General features: G+C 43.3%; 1 protein-coding gene across 2 annotated transcripts in view; it reads left to right on the forward strand.

Moving 5' to 3' along the window:
* The window catches only part of ETV6 (ETS variant transcription factor 6), a 121472-nt gene that overhangs the window by 86435 nt on the left and 15259 nt on the right, over positions 1-19778 (forward strand). For both annotated transcript variants that reach the window (XM_058022793.1, XM_058022794.1), the window contains 3 exons: positions 6410-6574; positions 9508-9642; positions 14099-14641. In XM_058022793.1, the coding sequence (XP_057878776.1) occupies positions 6410-6574; positions 9508-9642; positions 14099-14641 (843 nt within the window). The remainder of the gene's footprint in view (positions 1-6409; positions 6575-9507; positions 9643-14098; positions 14642-19778) is intronic.

The following is a 19778-nucleotide window of genomic DNA, read 5'->3' on the forward strand; positions in this document are numbered from 1 at the left end:
CAGGCACAGTGCACTGAGCGTTACCTGCACTTGTGCTCTACCTCCAATTCCTTGTTCAACAGGACACCAGGAGAAATAAGCTCTGCCTTTTATTTCAGATTACTACTGAAAAAGCTGCTTTGCCCTCTGTTCCCAGCAGTGTAGGAGATACCTCAAAGCCTTGTCATTCTGATTACAAGCACTTTCAGACCTTCTTAAAGAATGTGCAAGCTTCACTTGTGGTGTCTTTTCCTGCCACAACTCCTGTGTTCCCTATCCAATCATTTTTTTCCTCAACAAGACCTGTAAAGGGGCATTTTTATCTGCTGCCATGCATTTCCTTTGTACCACTTCATACACACCTCCCAAATAATTCTCTCTGGGGATTAGCCAGGATTAACCTTTTTCTTCATTTTCTACCTTTGCTTATCTCTGGGCCTGGGAAGTGCAGAGCCAGCTCTCCACTGTAGGATGAGGCAGTCCCTGCAAGCCAACAGCAATGAGAGGCCACTGCTTCTCCACTGCCCGGGTCAAGGGCACGTGCTGCAAAGAGCAAGGGGTCAGGCACATCACTGCACACAGATTTCTGTCCCCTACTCCTAACAGCAAGTGCACAGACCACCAGCAGTGCAGCATTTGCCCTGTGGCTGGGCTGCATCTCCCACATGTATGTAACCCCAGAACAGTTCCTGAGGGCCCCTAATTACACTCTCCATCTGCATGGGAATAGCTAGGCATGCCATCTCTGTTAGCTCTGAGGAACTGGAAAGACTTCCTGAGAAAGCAAGATCTTTGCCCTTCCTGCCTTTACCTTCCACAGAAGTGATAGTTCTGAAGAGCAGCCTGTGGGTGCTGGGTGCTTTGGGAAGGTCACTTGGGTTCAGAGATGGATGCAGCAGCCCCAGCAGAGAAAGCACAGAATTGCTGCCTCAGTTTGGGAAGGCCTTCAGCATGATCCCACACTGCTGTTGAGCTCAGCACTGCCCTGCTGGGCAGCAGTGTGGTGGTGATGGTGGTGGCTCTGTCATGTCCAAGCACATACCAGAACAGGGCCCCTGGTCTGCAGCAACCATCAGTGTCTCCGAACAGGGTACCAGAGAGCAGCACACACAGCACCGTGGCAATGCTGAAACAGGGTCTTTGGAGTAGCTGTGCAACAATTTGCACTTTAGAGCATTTTGGATGTTAACTGGCAAAGCACTATGACACCTCGGCATTTTGGCAGTCCAGCATTCCAAACAAAGATGTGAGATGGGAAGGGACTTTAAAAAGTTGCTCTGGCAGAACCTGAGAGAAGGATTTAAATCTAATCATATGCTTTTCTTCCAGACTGTGTTGCCTTTATACAGAAATTAAGACCAAAACACAACCTCGTCCACCTCTCCTGCTTGACATACACCATCACATGCAGAGGCACATATTATAATTTACAGCTAACAAGGAAAAATTTTGTTAATCAATAACAAAGAAAGAGAGCACCAGTTCCTAAAGAGTTACTTGATAGGAGACATTCAAGTGTTCGGAACTTGTCCAGCATCATTTTCCCACTAAAGGCTCACAGTAGCCAGAGACTTGAGCTGGTTTCTCTATGCTGCCAGTGATGATGCATCTGTCCCTGGGTGTTTGGAAACCAGCTGCTGATTTGCATGCACTGGCCCTTTGCTGTTTGCCCAACCATGCTAAGTAGTTTTTGGCGTGGGAGTGTGAACAATTCTGTCTGCCCTGCAGAAAGCAGGGATAAATGAGAGGTCTGTCTTTAGCCCCTTCTCACACCATCATCCTGCCTGCCAGGGGGAGGATGGAGAGCATAGCTGAAGTGGAACAAAAAGTGAGACAGAACTTGCTGTGAATGCTGTTTTCCATGTGCGTGCTGTCCTGTGCCTGTGTCCTCATCTCGAAACTAAAGCAGAGCAGCAGCTCTCGGTGGCACAGTGCATCACATTTTGCATTGGATTTGTGTCCTCAGATTGTTCCAAAATGAGTCAAGGTGAGAACAGCCTGTGGTACTTTATACTTCACATTTTAGGTGTATCTGTTGCATTGCTGAACACAGCAACTCATACTGTAAAATGCATACTCTGTCTTCCAAACCAAAGAAGGGGTTGCTGAGTGCAAGTGCTTTGCATGATTTAAGATTGGCTACATCTGTTCAAAAAACAAAGTTGTAAGCCTACCAGAAGTCTGTGGTCAGGTGAAAATATTGCTGGCTGTGTAGTTCTAAGTGCAGAGGTTATACTGCCTGAGCAGAGCACTCTGTTTTTCTGTCCTGAAAGCCTGACCATGCTTCAGTTTCTTGAGGGGCTCTCTGTCAGAAGTGAACTCTTCAGAGACCATCACCCTAAACTGTCCAACAGACCAGTACATTCCTGTTGGTGCTTAACAGGTTTACTGGCTACTCCAAAGTGTAAATTACCCCATCAGTCCCTCTCCATTGTACTTTGCTTTGCTGCTTGGGAATAGAAAGGAGCAAAGAGTGGATTTGTCCTGCACTCAGGCTGGTTACCAGCTTGTGCCCTGCAGTGTGAGAATTTATTGTCCTCATCATTTATAAGGTCACCAGAGTAGCAGGTGTGAGAACCAGGACTTCAGGTGAGGAGTATCTGCAGAAGTAGATAATCTATTGAGACACCAATGCATCAGCCTGCAGCGTTAGAAAGGTGACCACGGATTTTGCTCCCTGTTTAATGCATCTAAAGCTGTCAGTCTATAAACATGTCAGTAAATTACTGTTTTACTCTGCTGGAGGTGGTGCTTGGAAACTGACAGAAGACAGAGAATACATTGGATCTCATAGAGTCAGATTTTGATGGTTTGCTTGACTTTGTCTAACCTGCTTTAGCAGTTGAGTCCAGGAAGTTTTTATTGTTGTTTATTTTTGCACTACACAGATGGGGAGACCATGATGGGGACTGCTTGTGAGATTTCAACCAGAGGTGCAAAAGCAGAGATGGGAGCAGAGCCAGGTCTGACTCTTAGGTCAAAAATCACCCTGGGAAGTCCATGGCCACCGAGAGGGCAGGCTGGTAGAAAGGCAGCATCCCCCATGTCTGATCTGCACCTAGTGAAAGCAGCAAAAACTTCACACTGATTTCAGCCGTTGGTTCAGCAGGCAAAATTCTGCTGTCTTTTTGCAACACAGCTCTTGTTTTCCTCACTTTATTCTTCTTGGTAAATATCTTTGTTAGTTAAAGACAGTGCTGTTAGCTTCTGCAGAGAATAAAACCAGAGAGATAAAAAGAGCCCATTTTCCTCCACTGTGGGCATGACAATAAAAGAAGATGGAGAGAGGAAAATAAGAAACAGCATCCAGAGAAGAAAAATAGTATAAGTGGGATTAGGTTTTCTTCCATGGACAGTACAGGAAGGCATTTTCATTACCTACTGATAGCAGTGCACACTGTGCTGTAAAATCCCTTCAGCTGCAAAGCCAACCATCTCATGACCTTGTTTTCACAAAACCAACTACTTCTTCTTAGGAAGGGTCAAAGAAGGTGGCATTCAAGTTTAGTAGACACTGTACTGCTCATGTAAGAATTATTTTTTGAATGACAGTTTCTGAGGCACTTTTTAGCAACACTGCTGTGCACCCCTAGAAAAGCCTCCTGAGACTGAACTGGTTCAGCCTCACAAAACAAATGGGCATGTGGTGGGGGCATGTTTTTTTGAAAAACTAACTTCCCAGGAAAGCAGCAGGGCAGGAAGGGAGGGAAGTGAGAGAATAAGAAATCCATCTAGGGAAAAGCAGTTTACTTATTTTATGGCACCTTATGTTTTCCAAACACAATGTAAGTATTTTAATTATGGGATCACCCCAGGGGTGGAGTGATGTGGCACATCCACCCACTCAGTTTAGCCATAGCCAAACTGAATTAGACTGGCTGCTTGCTGATTTCTCAGTGATTTCAAGCCAAGTGGTCCTGGGTCATATTACTTTGGGGCTTTTCTCACAAGTCTCAGAGGTGCTACTGAAACCCAGCAGAGACCTCATTTGCAGTGTGAAGTGTTGGGTCTGTTTCAGAGCTGCCAGCACAGCTCATGGGGCTGCTCCCAGTCTGTGTAACTTATTTGGATGTTCTGGGTCTAGCACTCATCAATCTAAAGCTCTCTTTGGACACAGTACTTTTGTACTAATTGAGCAGAAGGCAAAAATGTGCTGTCACCTGCAGGTGGGAAGTGTTGATCTGTGTTTGTACAGGGAAAGATTTATTTATTATTACATTGTTATCTGTAAGGGAGCACACACCTCTTGTTGAAATTATGGTACAGCTCTGTCCTTGTCAGCCTGATTTTCACAGTGATGTTCTCTTTTGTTTAATGCCTCATCAGGTGAAGTACACATCAGAAGGCCAGTTAGATTTCCACACAACAATTCTCCTTTGGGCAATTTATTGCTTGCATGACATGGCAGAGAGGGAGGCAAAAGAAATCATACACAAGCATTTCAAGCACTCCTCAGATGGTCTTGTAAAACCCTTTCCTATGTTGTGGTCTGCCTGCATCATGTCTCACCTTTCTCTTTTAGCTGCAGCAACAGCCTGGGGTCTGGAGTGTATTTTCTGCAAGAACAGCCCTTAATTCAGCAGAAGATGAGCCTCACTTTGGCATTTTAGATGACAATTTCCATGTCTCTGAGCAAATCTACACCTCACCCCAATCCCTTCAAAAATAAAGGTCCTACAGAAAATTCTGACCTCACTAAGCAGACCCGAATTCATAGGGGGAAGAGAATTTGCTTCATAAATAATTAAAGGCTACTGCTTGTTTCTGTAGTACAATAGTATGCCACAGTTGAGAGCTAATGGAAATTCTTGCTATGGCCATGCAGGCATCCCTTCCTTAGGTCAGCTCTGACCCTTTCTCAGGCACAATCTCAATTCCTCTTCTGACAGAGATTCAGTTCTGTATGCAGCTGTGGCTCTGGGACTTTCCAAAGCCGTTGTCTGGGAATCTGGCAAAGCAGCAGAATGCAATTCACTTCATGTTACCTCTTGCTAAAACAGAAATAAAAGGGTTGCCTATCTGTTAAAGAAGTAAAAACCAAACCCAAACAAGAGTGGTACAACTCTCTCAGGCTTCTTTTAGTGCTTGGTAGGAGGAGGGTAATCAGATCTCAGAGGATGGTGTGCCAGGAAGGAAATTTCTTCCCATGTGCAGTGTACAATCAGCCAGGTGCAATATAAGGAAGGGAGGTTCGTCTTCCTCTGAAGCATAAGGTATTGGCTCCTGCCAGAGGCTGTGTACCAGAGATCTGATCAGATATGGCAAATTTTATGTTCCTATGCACAGTGGGTAAGCTTTGTAGCAAGTCAAACAATGAGTCATCTCATGAGGGGGAAAGGAAAATAAAGCTTTTATCGCCCATTGGATTGGAGATAATCTCTCAACTGGGGTATAAACAGCTCTTCACTGTGCTGCCTTCTCTCCAGGGGAAGGAAGCTATTTTAAATTTGTGTGTAGAACAGATATTGAATTGTCATACCTCCCAAGCTTCTCTGCCCAGGCCCAATAAAGGTAGCAGGCAAAATGTCTTTGATAGTAATGTGGTTGGGCCTCTGTGGGTAAACACAATAGCCTAGGCTGTATAAACTGTACAAACTGGCTGGCAGAAAGGCAGTGCCAAATTCTCCTTGGCACCTTGGAAAATCTGTCCCCAAACCAAATATCCCTACTATTTTACTAAAAAATGGTCTACCCTCTTACATGGACCTAGTTCCAGTGGTAATATTTGATTGCTATACAGGAAACACAGGCTAAAGCAGTGCCAAAGGGGGCACAGTCTTGGCCCTGGCTTTCCTCTCCAGTGTGGGAATGGCACCTGCTCACATAATGGCACCTGGAGAAGGGGTGGGCCTGTGTGAATGCACCTCTCTCCACAATACATGTGCTGATAATCACTCTGTTACAGGGGCTGTATTCCAGCTGCCCTTCCTTACAGACCCCACCCCAGCCACCTGGAGAGAAGCCATGGCTGTCGTGCCTTTGACAAATTTTCCTTTTCATTATTCTTGATCCATGAATGTACATGGGTGTGAAGAGAGAGCTTTCTGTAAAAAAAAGAGAGGATGTGCACACCAAGGATGGATGGCACCAAGGACTTTTCCTGCTGCTTGCTCTGCACATCAGAAGGAGCACGTGGAGGAAAATCCTTTTGCACAGTGGAAACCTGGAATGAAATAATGTCCTGTGAGCTTTCTTCAGGCTGCTGAGTCAGTTCTTGGTTCTCAATGTGTCTCAGATAAACCAAAGTTCCAAAGTATTTTGCAGTCCAGTGCTTGGAGTAATCCTATCTCAACATGGCATTGCTCTCCTTCCCTTTGCCCTGAGACTCTGTAGGTTATGTTGTGGGGAGAAAAGGGGGATTCAGTGATGTCTGCCTGTTCCTGTGCCTTGTCTCAGTTTGGTAACAGAACTGTGCTCTCTTTCTGCCCAGGTTTGCAGCCAGTTTACTGGAGCAGGGAAGATGTGGCCCAGTGGCTCCAGTGGGCAGAGAAGGAGTTTTCCTTGAGGCCCATTGAGAGCAGCACCTTCGAGATGAACGGCAAAGCTCTGCTGCTCCTGACCAAAGAGGACTTTCGATACAGGTCCCCTCATTCAGGTGAGGATTACTCACAGAAGCTGTCATTGCAAAGAGAGAGAAAGCTGCAGCAAAAGCTGGAGAGGGTCAGAGGAGGAAATGGTCACATTTGCTGAGGTGGACTGGGAAAGGGAGGGGAAAGGGAGGACAGAGACACTTGTATGAGGCAAGGACTAAAAGGACAAAGAGAGAAGGAAATCCTGATATACCTGAGTTGTAGGCATATTTGAATGCAAATTCAAATCCAAACACCCAACCTGTTTATAGTTAAAACTTCCTGCAGAGCTCCCAGAAAATGAGCTGCTCTGGCAGCATTTTGTGACTTCCAGCTGTCCCTGTAAAGGCTTATCTGTTCACAGACCCAACTACAGCAGCAAGTCAATCAAGTGCTCCAGCCTCTTTAAGCAGCCTGTATTAGCATTTTGCCTCCCAGTTGTCTTGGCTGAGGTGCTGCTAAAAGTGACTGCAAAACTCCTTCCTTGGGGACTTTGCCTCTGTTTAACAGCCCCTGTGGGTTTTGCTTTGCTTTACCATATTCTCACATCTGCTGGAGTCCAGCCCTCAGCACAGCACAGACAGGTGTGTGAATCAGCCTGCCTATTGCTCAAATTATGTCTTCATTTATTCACAAAGGAGATTTAGAAATGTGTGTGTTGCCTGCCTGTATTTGTATCCCCTGTGGTCTATCTGCTCCAGTTGTACAGTCAGAGTAAGCCTCTGCCCTCCTTTGTCAGGGATGTTTAAATATGAGTTGTGAACTTTGTTTTTTGTGACCACACGAGGTACTCCTGTTAAATAGAAAGGCTTGCACTTCAATCACTGTAGGTGATTAAAGAGCTTGGACCAAGTGGTGACAGAATTGCTGTGAGGAGGCTTCCAGTGCAAGGCACACAAGGTGCAGGAGTACAGCTGGTGCTTCTGGGATCCAGCTGATAATCAAACTCTGGGGCTGATTCTGCACCAACCTGCTTGGCCACTCTCCACAACCATCCTCCTGCAGAATCTGCCTCACAAACTGTTGCTTATGTTTAATATATATTAAAGTTTTTAAGGATGTGCTTCAAATCCAGGATTAATTTTGTATGGAAGAGCCCAAACATTAATGTCTGTTGTCACTGTAATACATTAGTGAGAACTAATGCCTAAAAAGTCTCCTTCTTTGTCTTTTTTTTTTTTTTTTTTAAATCTGGTACACCACTTGGTGTAAAAATTAGCCCTGCTTGAAGCAAAAAGAGTATTGAAAGCAGGGATGTGGGCAAGGACAGCAAGGGACACCTTTATGTATGTTGTCTGCAGCTCCCCTTCCTGCCTGCAAGTTATGTTCCTATTCTTCCCCTTGTGTGCTGTGAGGGCACTTGAAATAAGCAGGATTAAAAATGTTTCTAGGCTGGAAATAGAGTGTTCCCAGAGAAGAGCCTTTGACTTGCAAAATCTCACTTTATTCAGAAGGTTAAGCTGAATTTGGAACGAAATAACCCAGCTAAAGGCCTCCTCCCTTGCATTTTGTCTCTTCCTTCCCTCCAGGTATTCCCCACTGATAATAAACCTCATGGAGGTTATCTGAGTCAGTCCCTAAAAGTTGAGATAACTGTAGGTGAAGGGACATTAGCTCAGCATTTCCCAGAATTAACTGTACGTGAAATTGAAGAACTGTGAAATAATGTTTGCCACAGAGGCATTAAGTTTTTCCAGACTGAGGCCACATGAAAGCTGTATCATTTCCCCTGATGGTTAAAGCAGGAGAAAGGCATCACTCCCACAGTCTTGCCAAGAAAGGGGCTCACAGCTCCAACACTGTTCTGTTCAGGGCTGCCCAGGGAGGGAGAGAGTACAAAACATTTTTCACCATCTTAACATTGCTGCATCTGAGTGATACAGAAATCTCAGCTATTTCATTAGGTAAAAAAACCCCCAGAAACACAGACAGCTTTATGGATGTTTTCACTAGTCTGTCCAGTCAATCAAAAGAGGTACAAATTTGCTGCCTTATTGCTCTGAGTGTTACAGCACTAGTTATTTGTGATTATGCCACTGTTGCATTCAATGATGGAAATTATGTGGTAAAATCACTTTTTAAACTTTCATGTAACTGAATGCTCAAGGCTTTGTTTTTAATTAGGCTTTCAGATATTGCAATCACCTTTTAAAAATGCCCTAAAATCACTGCTGAGACAGTAAAAGCAGCCTAGATGTTAAAACAAAGGAAACATAACTGTGGAAAGCAGTATGGCTTTAACTGTTTCACAGCAAGAAACTCAAGTTGCCCACAAATTAGAATATTGGCAATTTATAGAGACAAGGGACAAGTAGTACAATCTCATAGAAACTACTCAAAATAAACTAGTAAAAAAACCCCATGTTTGAGAAAACTCTTCCAGAAAATCTAAGGTTTCCTAAATGAAGCTTCACTAATTTGGTTTTCAGATAATATGTAATTGTTGCAGCCTGTCCCTCTGTAATATGAGCAGTGACATACAAAAGAGCTGGCAGAATGAAAAGTCAAGAGACTTCCTATCCTGTGATGTGCAGTTTCACTTTGAAATGCACAACCAGTTACACCAGACCAAATGCACAAGTACCTTATGTGTTTGGTGTAGATGTTGGAATAAGGTCATCCATACAAGATGAAATTTATAAAAGGCACAAAATAAGCAGTTAGTCCACTGGTGTCCTGGATATTGTGGTGTTCTGTGCCATTAGGGAAAGATACAACAATGATGGTGCCAGGGAATGTTGTTCTGTTTTGCCACAGTCACACTCAGAGGTGTGATGTGCCTTTTTTCCCTTTCACAGGAGGACTTTGCATAGCAGTGAAATGCAGGATTTTACTGCTAGCACTTTTGGGTCTGAAAATAGCACCCAGGAGCCATGAATTCATGCATCAGATGGCTAAATGAGTCTTCTCATCAGTTATTTACATTTTCATTTCCTTTTTCCTGCTGTTTGTCTTTCAGGTGATGTTTTGTATGAACTCCTTCAGCAAATCCTGAAGCAAAGGAAAGCTCGGATGCTCTTCACACCCTTCTTCCACCCTGGGAACTCTATCCATGCTCAGCCAGAGGTCATATTGCACCAGAATCATGATGAAGGTAACTCTTGTCTCATTCTTACAGGAGCTGCCTTTACAGAGGCAAATAGGAATTATGTCATTTTCTTGACCCAAAGTTACTTAAATAAAGCTGCTCTCCTCTCTCTGACTCCATAGCTTTGGAACAATCAAGTGGTCTAGTGAGTCAACAAGCCCTTCTCCATTTATCTTCTATTATTTTGTTCTGTCTCCAAAGCACCTTTAAAAGCTGTGTCTGATACAGATTTAAAAGCAGAGCATTTTATTGACCCTATTGATTCATTTTTCCTCACACCCAGTTAGGTAGACAAAGTTGCTTTGTGGACTTTCAGTATCCTGGAGATGCAGCTAAATGCAGTTGTTGGCAGGGCAAGGGAGGGCAGGCTCAGAGGGGAATATCCAGCTCCCAGCCACTTCACTGGCAGTCTGTCAGGACAGCATGCCAGAGCTCCTGGCACTGAGCCCATCACATGGCTCAGCTGTTGGCCTGGTTGAACAATTCCTGATGGGAGAAGTGGGCTTCTGCAGGTTTTCTCTCATGTTTACTATCAGAATTACTTGCTTAGGTCCAGTAGTGTGCACACATACCATGATTATCAGAGGTGATGAAAAAAGAATAGTTAAGTTTGTGGAATTGCTTATTTGGGCTTCTTCTACTGGAAAATGCAAGTGTGCTTCTTTTCACTGGAAAATTGAGGTTTTAATTTCTTTAAAAATACACATACTGAAGTACTTATTGGATTTCTTGGGTATATCATAGAAAAATATAAAACTCAAACTTTTTCAGAAGTCCTTTCCACGAAAGTATCAGGCAGAAGAATATTTTTCAATTAAAAATGAATTCAGTTTTCAATTTAAAAATTGAGGAAAAAGTAGTGTTACTCTTTTTTTGAGTAAACAGGAGAAGAGAATTTGAGTTAGGATGTCACCCTGGTCTTTGCTAACTGGAGAAAAGGTGTGCTTATCCTATTTGACATGAGTCTATTTCAGGATTCAACATGGGATTGCAAGAGAAGATTCAGGGGTGCTGTCAGACCTGTACAAGTTGCCTGTGGCCAGTCTGAGGTAGCCAGAGTCAAATGGCACCAGCAAAACCCTGAGACTGAGCCAAGAGCAGGACAGCAGCAGGTGGAAGAAGGACACTCCAAAGTGTTTCCACACAGCTGTGTAAATACTCCAGGTTAGCTGAGGTTCACTTGGCAGAGCTGAGCCAGAGACAGTTGCCCACTGTATTCAGACCATTAGCAAAATCTGTATTTTCCTCAAGCTTGGCCTTTACCCATGAGTGTTCCCACTCTAAATTTCAAACAGAAATACTAGCTGCTCTCTCAGACACTCCTACATTTAACATATGGAGCAACTTTGACTAGAGAGGATTTCACAGAGATAATCAGTTGGTTTCTCATGTGTGTCATTTAAAAAATACGTATTTTACAATCTAGTGATTAAGAAACAACTTCGATTTCTTCCTTACAATACTCTGGCTGCTGATAACAGCACTGCTTTTCTCAGAGAACTCTGTTATTACTTAAAACTTCTCTTTATAATGACAGAAATTAGTTCTTGGTTTGCTGTGAGAGGAACTTCAAAATAAGCAAAAGAAACTACAGCTTGCCTGCCACAAGACTGAGCAATCAAAAATCTCTATGCCAAAAATTTACAGGCAGGTGAATTTGTTTATTTTGACATTACTTCTTCTTCCTGTTTCACAAAGTCACTTGGGAGAAACTATCACAATTGAGTTTTCATTTTGCCTCAGCAAAATACAACTTAAAAAAGGAGAATGAATGCAAGGAGCAGAACTTAACCCAGGCTAACTCACAGACTGACACTGGGGACAGATTTTACCCTGGCCCCATTTTGAGTGGTTAAACTTCACAGGTTTTGTGTATTTATTACAATCTCTCCTTACTGCACTGATCTTTTCCATCTTCCGGCTCTTTTGCCTGTTTCCCAATGGATTATACTTATGATCCTGCTTTTAAATGCTTTCCCTCTAGTGGTTTCTTACTAGGCTTAAACAAAGGGGGTTTGGCTGTTAGAAATCAATTGACTGCAGTTCAGGATATTGGCTTGGAATGGGCTCTGTCCCTGCAGAGGGATGAGCAATGGAAAGTGAATTACCTTCATCTCCAGTGGTCCCTCTGACAGAGCTCTGAGTCACTGGATGGGATGCCATGCAGGAAGCTTTCACTGTCATTCCCTGCACTTCTTTCAAGGCTAAGCAGAGTGCCAATCTTTGGGACTGCCATGCCAGCAATTGCTCACTCCCAAAGTGCAGCCCCACCCATCCCTGCATGGGTAGGTCAGCAGATTTCCTGGGAGGTGAATTTCCTTTCACAGCTTTGTCTTCAAGAAAAGTGTTGCTCATTTGGAATGAAGATCCAGAGTGAATCCAGTGCTGCCTGAAATTATATACCATATGTGCTCAGCTTACAATCACCAGATGTGCCAAGGAATGAATGTGATGAGGATTTTATTCTGTTCAGGGTCATTTTTAGCAGTCCTGCTTAGAGCTGAGTTGGAATTGTTTTATGGCAAACAGCATCTTTGGCCAAACAAAGGAGGATTCTTTTGTTAAGTACTTTAAGAAAAAGATCTTGAAGGAAAGTGGTGTTTCCTCTTCCTACTTTTCCCAGAGTTCCTTGGTCTCTACTTTCTGTCCTGTCTGTCCAGGTTCAGCATCACCAGGGTTTGGAAGCAGACAGGTAGGAACACCTCTGTTTGGAGTTTCCCAGCTAATGTTTCCAGAGAGCTTGGTGAAAAGCACAGTAGGGCATTCCTTTCTACTTTAAAGTTAGGTGCTCCCTTCAGCCAAGGCATTAAATAAATAGGACAAACAACAGAATATTCTGGTCTGTATTTACAGGCCAAGAATGAGCCCAGTACATTTGAATGTACAGTGATGGGAGGGGATGGTCTGTAGAAGATAGGACACAGTAAAATTTGGGAGTTGATTTTCTTTCTGTTGTGGCAAAGAAAGGGGACTTTAAGGAAAGACAGCCACACAGGGTAGGTACAGTTGTAAATTTTCCCTCTTTGATCTTCATTTTGGCTATCCCACATTTGCTGGCCAGATTGTATTTAAAAGTGTTTGGGTTTAAGCAAGAACAACATATAGCTCTGGAGTTTCATGTCTTCCAGCTGTTCCATTTTGAGTATCTTGAACAGCCCTACAAATGCATTTTTCTTGTCTGGGGCCACAGGTGTGTTGAATAAGTACTCTAGAGCAATGTAGGTTCTGCCTAAAATTCCAGGTTTTCCTGTCGACTTCAGTGTTCTGGTACAGATGCTGTGTCACTGCCTGGCACTGCATTTTCTCAGGACTTGAGCTTTTCTTGTTCAGGTCTTTCCCTGGGTATGTGCTGATCCATCTCCTGATGCATGCCTGGCTTCCAGAGCAGCAGGAGCCCTTCAGTCTTCACCTCAACAGGGTTTTCAAACAGGTATCACTGCCTTGGCAAGACAGCAAGAGAATAATTTCATATTCAGAGAAAATGGAGTGAACAAACAGGCAGCCTCAAATAGGCAGCTGCTTGTTTCAGTTGTTGACACGTACCCAGAAGTTTCCTTCTCTTATCACACAAGGCTTTCAACAAACAGCACTGAAATTTGATCTTTGTTTTTTCTGATAAAAACCTGTTAGTCACTGTAGCTCTGGTGGTACTTTCCTCTTTGTCAGTAGTTTCCCAAGTCAAAATTGATGGCCTTAGCTAACCTGAAAGTGTACGCTGGCAAAAATTTTAATTTTGTGAGAGGATTGTTAGTGATTTATCTCCTTACTAGTGTTAAGCATCACAGCTGGGAAAGTGTGTTCATGCAAAAGTGTTGCTAGAAGTCCTCCTGCTGGAGACATGTAAGTGCTTATGTGGGGCAATCCATCAGTAGACACTACAGACTAAATAGAAGAAGATGAAAACGTCCTTATGAAGATGTAACGTGCTCTTTAAATTAAGGCAGGGATAAAGTAGAGGGTTTCATAAAGAGCTTCCTACCAGTAGGGTTTTTTAAACAACCCAGTTCATATTTCAGACTGAGTTATTCTTGACCTTGACCTAAGCCTCTACCATCTAAAACTTAATACCCAGTATTTTCCTGGAGACATTTTCCCTTTTTTTCTTTCCCTTCTACCTTAAAGTGCTCATTATGGTAGTAAGAGCAATGATACAGAGAGGCATGAGTGGCAGGAGAAGAATTTCAAAAAAATTGTGCAGAAACCCATTTTCTTCACAAGTGTTCATTCAGCTCCTCAAAATGGGATTTCTCTTAGTGTGTTTCCCAAGGAACTGTTTTAACATGGTGGTGGAGGGAGATGGTTTTCACTGTTCTCATTCTGTGTAGAAATAATAACTATCTGCATTTATGCAGAACTTTACTGATCACATAAATAAAAAACGTTTACAAGTTGTCAGCAGTAGATCCTACACCTTGATCACAATAGACAATCTGTATTTTGGGGCCGTTTTTTTCCTCCACAGATAGCTTTGCGCAGAGAACCCCGAGGCCATCTGCAGAAGCAGTCCACCACAACCCCCCAACCATTGAACTGTTGCATCGCTCGCGGTCGCCCATCACCAACAACCACCGTCCATCGCCAGACCCCGAGCAGCGCCCGCTCAGGTCCCCCATGGACAGCACCCTGCGCCGCATGTCCCCGGCCGACAGGATGCCAGGGACAAGGCACCAGCATGAGAACAGCCAGCAGGAGCCCTATCCTCTCTCAGTGTCCCCAGTAGAAAACAACCACTGCCTGCCTCCTTCCGAGGTGCTCCAGAAGCCCTCCAGCCCTCGCCAGGAGAACACCAGGGTCATCCAGCTGATGCCCAGCCCAATCATGCATCCTTTGATACTGAACCCCAGGCACTCCGATTTCAAACCACCGAGGTTGTCTGAGGATGGGCTGCACAGGGATGTGAAGCCCATCAACCTGTCCCACCGAGAAGAGTTAGCTTATATGAACCACATCATGGTGTCTGTCTCCCCTCCCGAGGACCACGCCATGCCCATCGGCAGGATAGCAGGTAAGGGACATTATTCTACAGGCTACACCAAAGCTGGGACTCTTCATTCATAACTAACCATGCTTTGTTTTAAGGGTTTCTTCTTTCCTTTTGCTACTCTGTGACATCAAGAGTTTACTGGCATTGTGCAAGTTTCACTACATCTGTGGCTTAGGCAGTGCAGTATTAATAAATGAGTTTCATGACAGGTAAGCAGAGGTGCAGAATGACTTGCCTGTGACCACAGAATGTGTAATTGCTATTGAAACATTTGCATCCTGACACTTGCTACCTCTCCACCCACTAGCAATCCATTCATTTCCCAAGATACCTATCTCTGAAGCCTTGCTCTGCAAAGAGAGAATTTTCCAAGAGTTCAATTCTCGTTAGTGTCCAGCCCTGTGGAAATGAAGAAACCCTCTGTCAGTGGCTTTTGAAATAATGCAGTGTCAAGGCCATTATGAAGCTGGCAGGACTAATGAAATACCACCTCACAGTCCTACTTCATAGCCTTTCCTGGGCTCCTCACATCAGGACTGTCCCTTTTTACAGAAACGAGGTTGGCTTTGTCCCACACAAACCACAGGCATTGTCTCACTTTTGTTATCGTAAATAACTGACATCACAACCACTGAATCAGGAAGCTGAGGTTACAGAAAATGTTTCTTGTACTCCAATGGGAACTGTAAACAGGGAGAGGGGGAAGAGGAATCCAACCACTTCAGAAATACGCTGAATACCCCAGTAACCAATTTCTTTTGAGAGATGCAAATACACACCACACCCAGAAAGATTCCATGCAGTTGTGTCAGCAGTGACCTGATGTGATCCCCAGCTCCTGTGAGGTATTACACATGTCCACAGAGCTACAAACACCTTGTTCTTTTTTGTCCTTACACGCCTTAAATTTGTTACAGATGTCGTGCTGCCTCAGTTTTAATGAGGAAGATTTTCTGTTTTCTTAAGATTTGCCACTTTAAATTCCAAAGATACATATCTTACTATCTAGTCAAGATCAAGCACAGCAAGGACCATGATCCTTTCACTAACAGAAGGATGAGTTACAGAAATTAATCCTTTGACATTTTTGCCAGGCTGACATTTGTCTCTCTCCTTTTGATTTTTATTACCCACAAAATTCTCAGCAGGTTAATAAATATACTTAAAGTTATGGCAGAGAAAATACCCTACTGGTCGCATCACTGGTGATTTCCTTCCCAGAAAGTGTTATTGGGAGATCAAGGCAGTTACTTTTTATTTTCCAGAGGAAAACATTCTTTAAGAATAAACCTAAGTCTGAAATAAATGTAGGAAAAAATATGGGGAGTATGTGGTGGTGTAATTTTTCTACTTTACTCTTATGAATTTTCTTACATAGGAAAAAATATGGGGAGTATGTAGTGGTGTAATTTTTCTACTTTACTCTTATGAATTTTCTTTGGTTTCTGCACGTTGTGCAGTGGGTCCAGTGACACCAGCCCCAGTAATTCCCATATCCTTTCTATCCCTATGTGGTTTGCAGGGCAACAGAGCCCAAGCCCTTGGAAATCTGGGCCTAACACGGTTGCTTGGCAAGTATGTGTAGCCATGAAAAATGTTTTCCAAAAGCTAAACCTATAGATTTAGGTGTTTTCACCTTCAGGCCCATGTTTTGGCTGAGACTCACAAGCAAGGGTGGCATACCTGAAATAGCTGGTGAATTATTTAATGCCAGAAAAACCTGGAGCGTGTTCAAGCATTTGGTTCAGATGAGGGCAGTGTTTTATGGCCCAGGGTTGGGGAATTACAGAGCTCATGGTTAGATTGATTAGATTTCTGCTGATAAATTGGCCAGTGTACTTCTATCGGTGCCCAAGTCCTTTAATTGCAAAAGCTCACATGGCTCATTTGCTGCACAGGTACAAGCCACTGCTTCTCTGGTTGGATTGTAATGGCCCCTGAACTGTAGAGACACCCTCTAAAGAGCTCACAGCTAATTTATAGGTGATAAAAACTGGATTACTACCAAGCATTTAGACAGCCTGTGCTTCGTGCCTGATGTTAACTTCACTGGAGCTGTTGAATTCAATACTTAGGCCCCCTAGAAAGAAAATAGCTTTCTACCTGCTTCCCACCCATCTCTCTGCTCTTGCCAATAAGTGTTTTATTTTTTATGTCATCATAAATGTGTTTTTCATCTCAGTGTCCTCACCTTTACTGCCATAGTTAACGTGGAAGTGCTTGACCAGCCATGCTTGCCACTTCAGTGTGAGAGAGACCATGAAAGGTGTGAAGATGTGGCTCTGAAACTGCAAGTGTACATCAGTGCAGATGAATTCTTCAAAGGGGCTTTTTAGAGATCACTGGCATTACTTCCATTTGCGTGATGAGGGTGACTGATGGGTTGGGCAGTGAAAAGATTTACCAAGAGCTAAGTACTCAACTGTTTACCCTGGTGAGGAGAGCCTTGACTTCCTATGGCTTAACCACTTGGATGCAGGGGATTTTCAGGGAGATGGTGATGAGGAGCTGCTAGGAAAGCCTGGTAGGCTGCTGACTAAAGCCTCAGGCTGTGCTCCAGAACATCTTATGTTCCCAACTCAGATGTTTTATACTGTAGAAAAATTTTCCCTGGACTTAAGACACCTAAGAGCCTCATGAATCTGTTTACTTGTAGATTGAATGGGTTTTTAAATGCAGCATGCAATTAGTTGGTGCTGAGAAAAAAATAATGTTTTTGCTTGCTGCTATACACAATGCTCTCTTTTCAGGAGGTTGATCAATAAAGCTCTGGGCTTTCTGTCAGACAAAACAATGACCTCTACTCACTGGCTGACTAATCTTTCCTACCTTTTTATGTAATACCGTTTTTCAAAATATTAATTTTACTGGTAAAGCACTTTCCCTTTTACAGCAAAGGATTTCAAGTTGAAGGTCTTATTATCTTTTCATCTAAGGCCATTTAACACTTTTCTAGCAAAGCTGGAGGCATAAAGTATCTTTATATTACTCATTAAGGTCACATATATTATTCATTGGCTAGAGTTGATTTTGAAAATTGTGGTTAGCTATCTTCTCAACACAATATGCACAAGTCTTTTGCATAACTTTGTCAGAACTGGAGGTCATCATGTTGAGATGACCAAGAAGCAAGTTTGCATTCCCTGTAAATACACCAGGCAAGGGATAAACAAAGTAACTCAGGCATCAGTAGTCATCTACTTAACAGCATGTGAAAATATGAAAACTATTAAAAACTCCCTTCAAAAGGGGAGTTCAGCAGAGCAGTGTGATGGAGAGTTTTCCCTACTGGAACTGCTAATTCAAAGTAGCAACGCTTTTGGTAATCAGGTCCTAACTTGGACTCTAGCAAGCAGGATTCTATATATGGCTTACTATTTCTCAGTAGTCAATCTTGGTTCTCCACAAACTATCTCCAAGGATATCTCTCCCTGTGGCATGAAAATAGATACCTTTTTTTCTTTTTTCTTTTTTCTTTTTTCTTTTTTTTTTTTTACACAATTGCAGTTTAAATCAAGATTAAATTAGCCCTTCAGCAGTTTGGAAATTCTACTTCCCATGAACCTCAGACTGTGAAGGTTTTGTTATCAAGGATTTTAGGGCTTTGATATCTTGTAAAAGGTACTTCCCCAAGGTGCAAGAGGCAGTTATGGGACTATCCAACTATAACAGGATTGATTTCATCCTAACCTTTATCACACAGAGGTTGAATGAAACATCATTCAAACAATCTTAGAAACATCCAGATTAAGGTAATGACATGGTGGTATTTACCTCACTTTTGATTCAGTCACTTAAAACTCACTAATACAATTCTGGATATTTCTTGTGAGGGGGAATACATTGCTGAGCAGGTCCCTGAGATTTCCAGCTCCCAATGCTTTTTCTGTAGCAGGTCTAGGACTGAAAGACTTGTTCACTAATCCACAGCATGCTGAAATCTTGAGGCAGTTGAGTCCTGTGCCTGGTGTTATCTATTGGCTGCTCTTATCAGCTGGGTTACCTTAGCAACTGGGCTGTATCTGACTTTATGAGCGCTGGATTTGTTTCTTCCACTTCAGGAGTGTGAGGAAAAGCCAGGCAATGTTTAAACTGTTGGGAGCACATTGTCACTGGTTAGGCCCATAAAGCCATTGACTGCTGTTGGAATGAGGATGGACAGGATTCCTGCCCTGCTGGAGTCATGACAGGGGGCTGCCTCCAGACTTGCTCCTGGTTTACCTCAGCCTCTCACTGTGTCACACATCCTGAGAGTACAGGGGTGTAGCATGAGCCCCATGGACCTGTGGCAAGGCATGTGTAAGTGACATCTCAATGAAAGCAGTCTGATGGCCAAAACCAAAAATGCAGTCCCATGGTAAGAGCCCATCAGCCAGGAATGACTCACATTGTGCTGAAATCTACAGAACAGCACCTGGGATGGGTGTAGGCTCTGAGCATGGGGAGGTCTTCCAAAGAGGTTTGATTGTTTTGTGTGGGAATAGAGTTTGGAGGGGGAACAGAATCATGGATTCTCGTCTTTTGTTTGAAAAAATTGCCTCAGTGGGAGGGGAAAAGACAGGACACTGAAATACCCCTTTCACAAATACAGTGCTTTAAAAAAGTGCAAATCAACTGGTATTTTTTTCTGTTTATACTCTGGAAAGTATAAATGAGGATAAGAAAAGCTCAGCTGACTGAGCTGTCAGATTTGTAACAATAGACATTTAGAGTTTAAACATGAAAAGACACCAAACTTCAAACCACTGCACCTCAGCAATGTCTCCTCACTACTTAGCTACTAGGACCAGAGCCCCAGTGCCCATGTATGCTCCAGATGTGTCCATGGGACATTTACAACTGTGTCATATCATAGGATAATCTTCTGGGGTTTTTTTTACTCATGCCCCAGCAAAATCCTTTTTGCAAATGCACCACACTGGTTTATTATTTATAATGTCTTACAACACATTAGTTTCTTTTTCTTTCTGTACAAAACAGCTGTACAGGCACAGTTTGCTATGCAATGGCATATGCTGGATGGTAGGGAGGGAGGGAGGGAGGGTGGGAATGGAGGCACAGTTATGCCTCTGTAGTGAAGAGGGTAAAAAACAGCATCAAAGCACAACTTAGTTACAAGTTTTGTAACTGATGCCATTAGCCCTCACAGAAGGGCTGG

This window comes from Melospiza georgiana, chromosome 4, assembly GCF_028018845.1.
Source record: "Melospiza georgiana isolate bMelGeo1 chromosome 4, bMelGeo1.pri, whole genome shotgun sequence".
Lineage (NCBI taxonomy): Eukaryota > Metazoa > Chordata > Aves > Passeriformes > Passerellidae > Melospiza > Melospiza georgiana.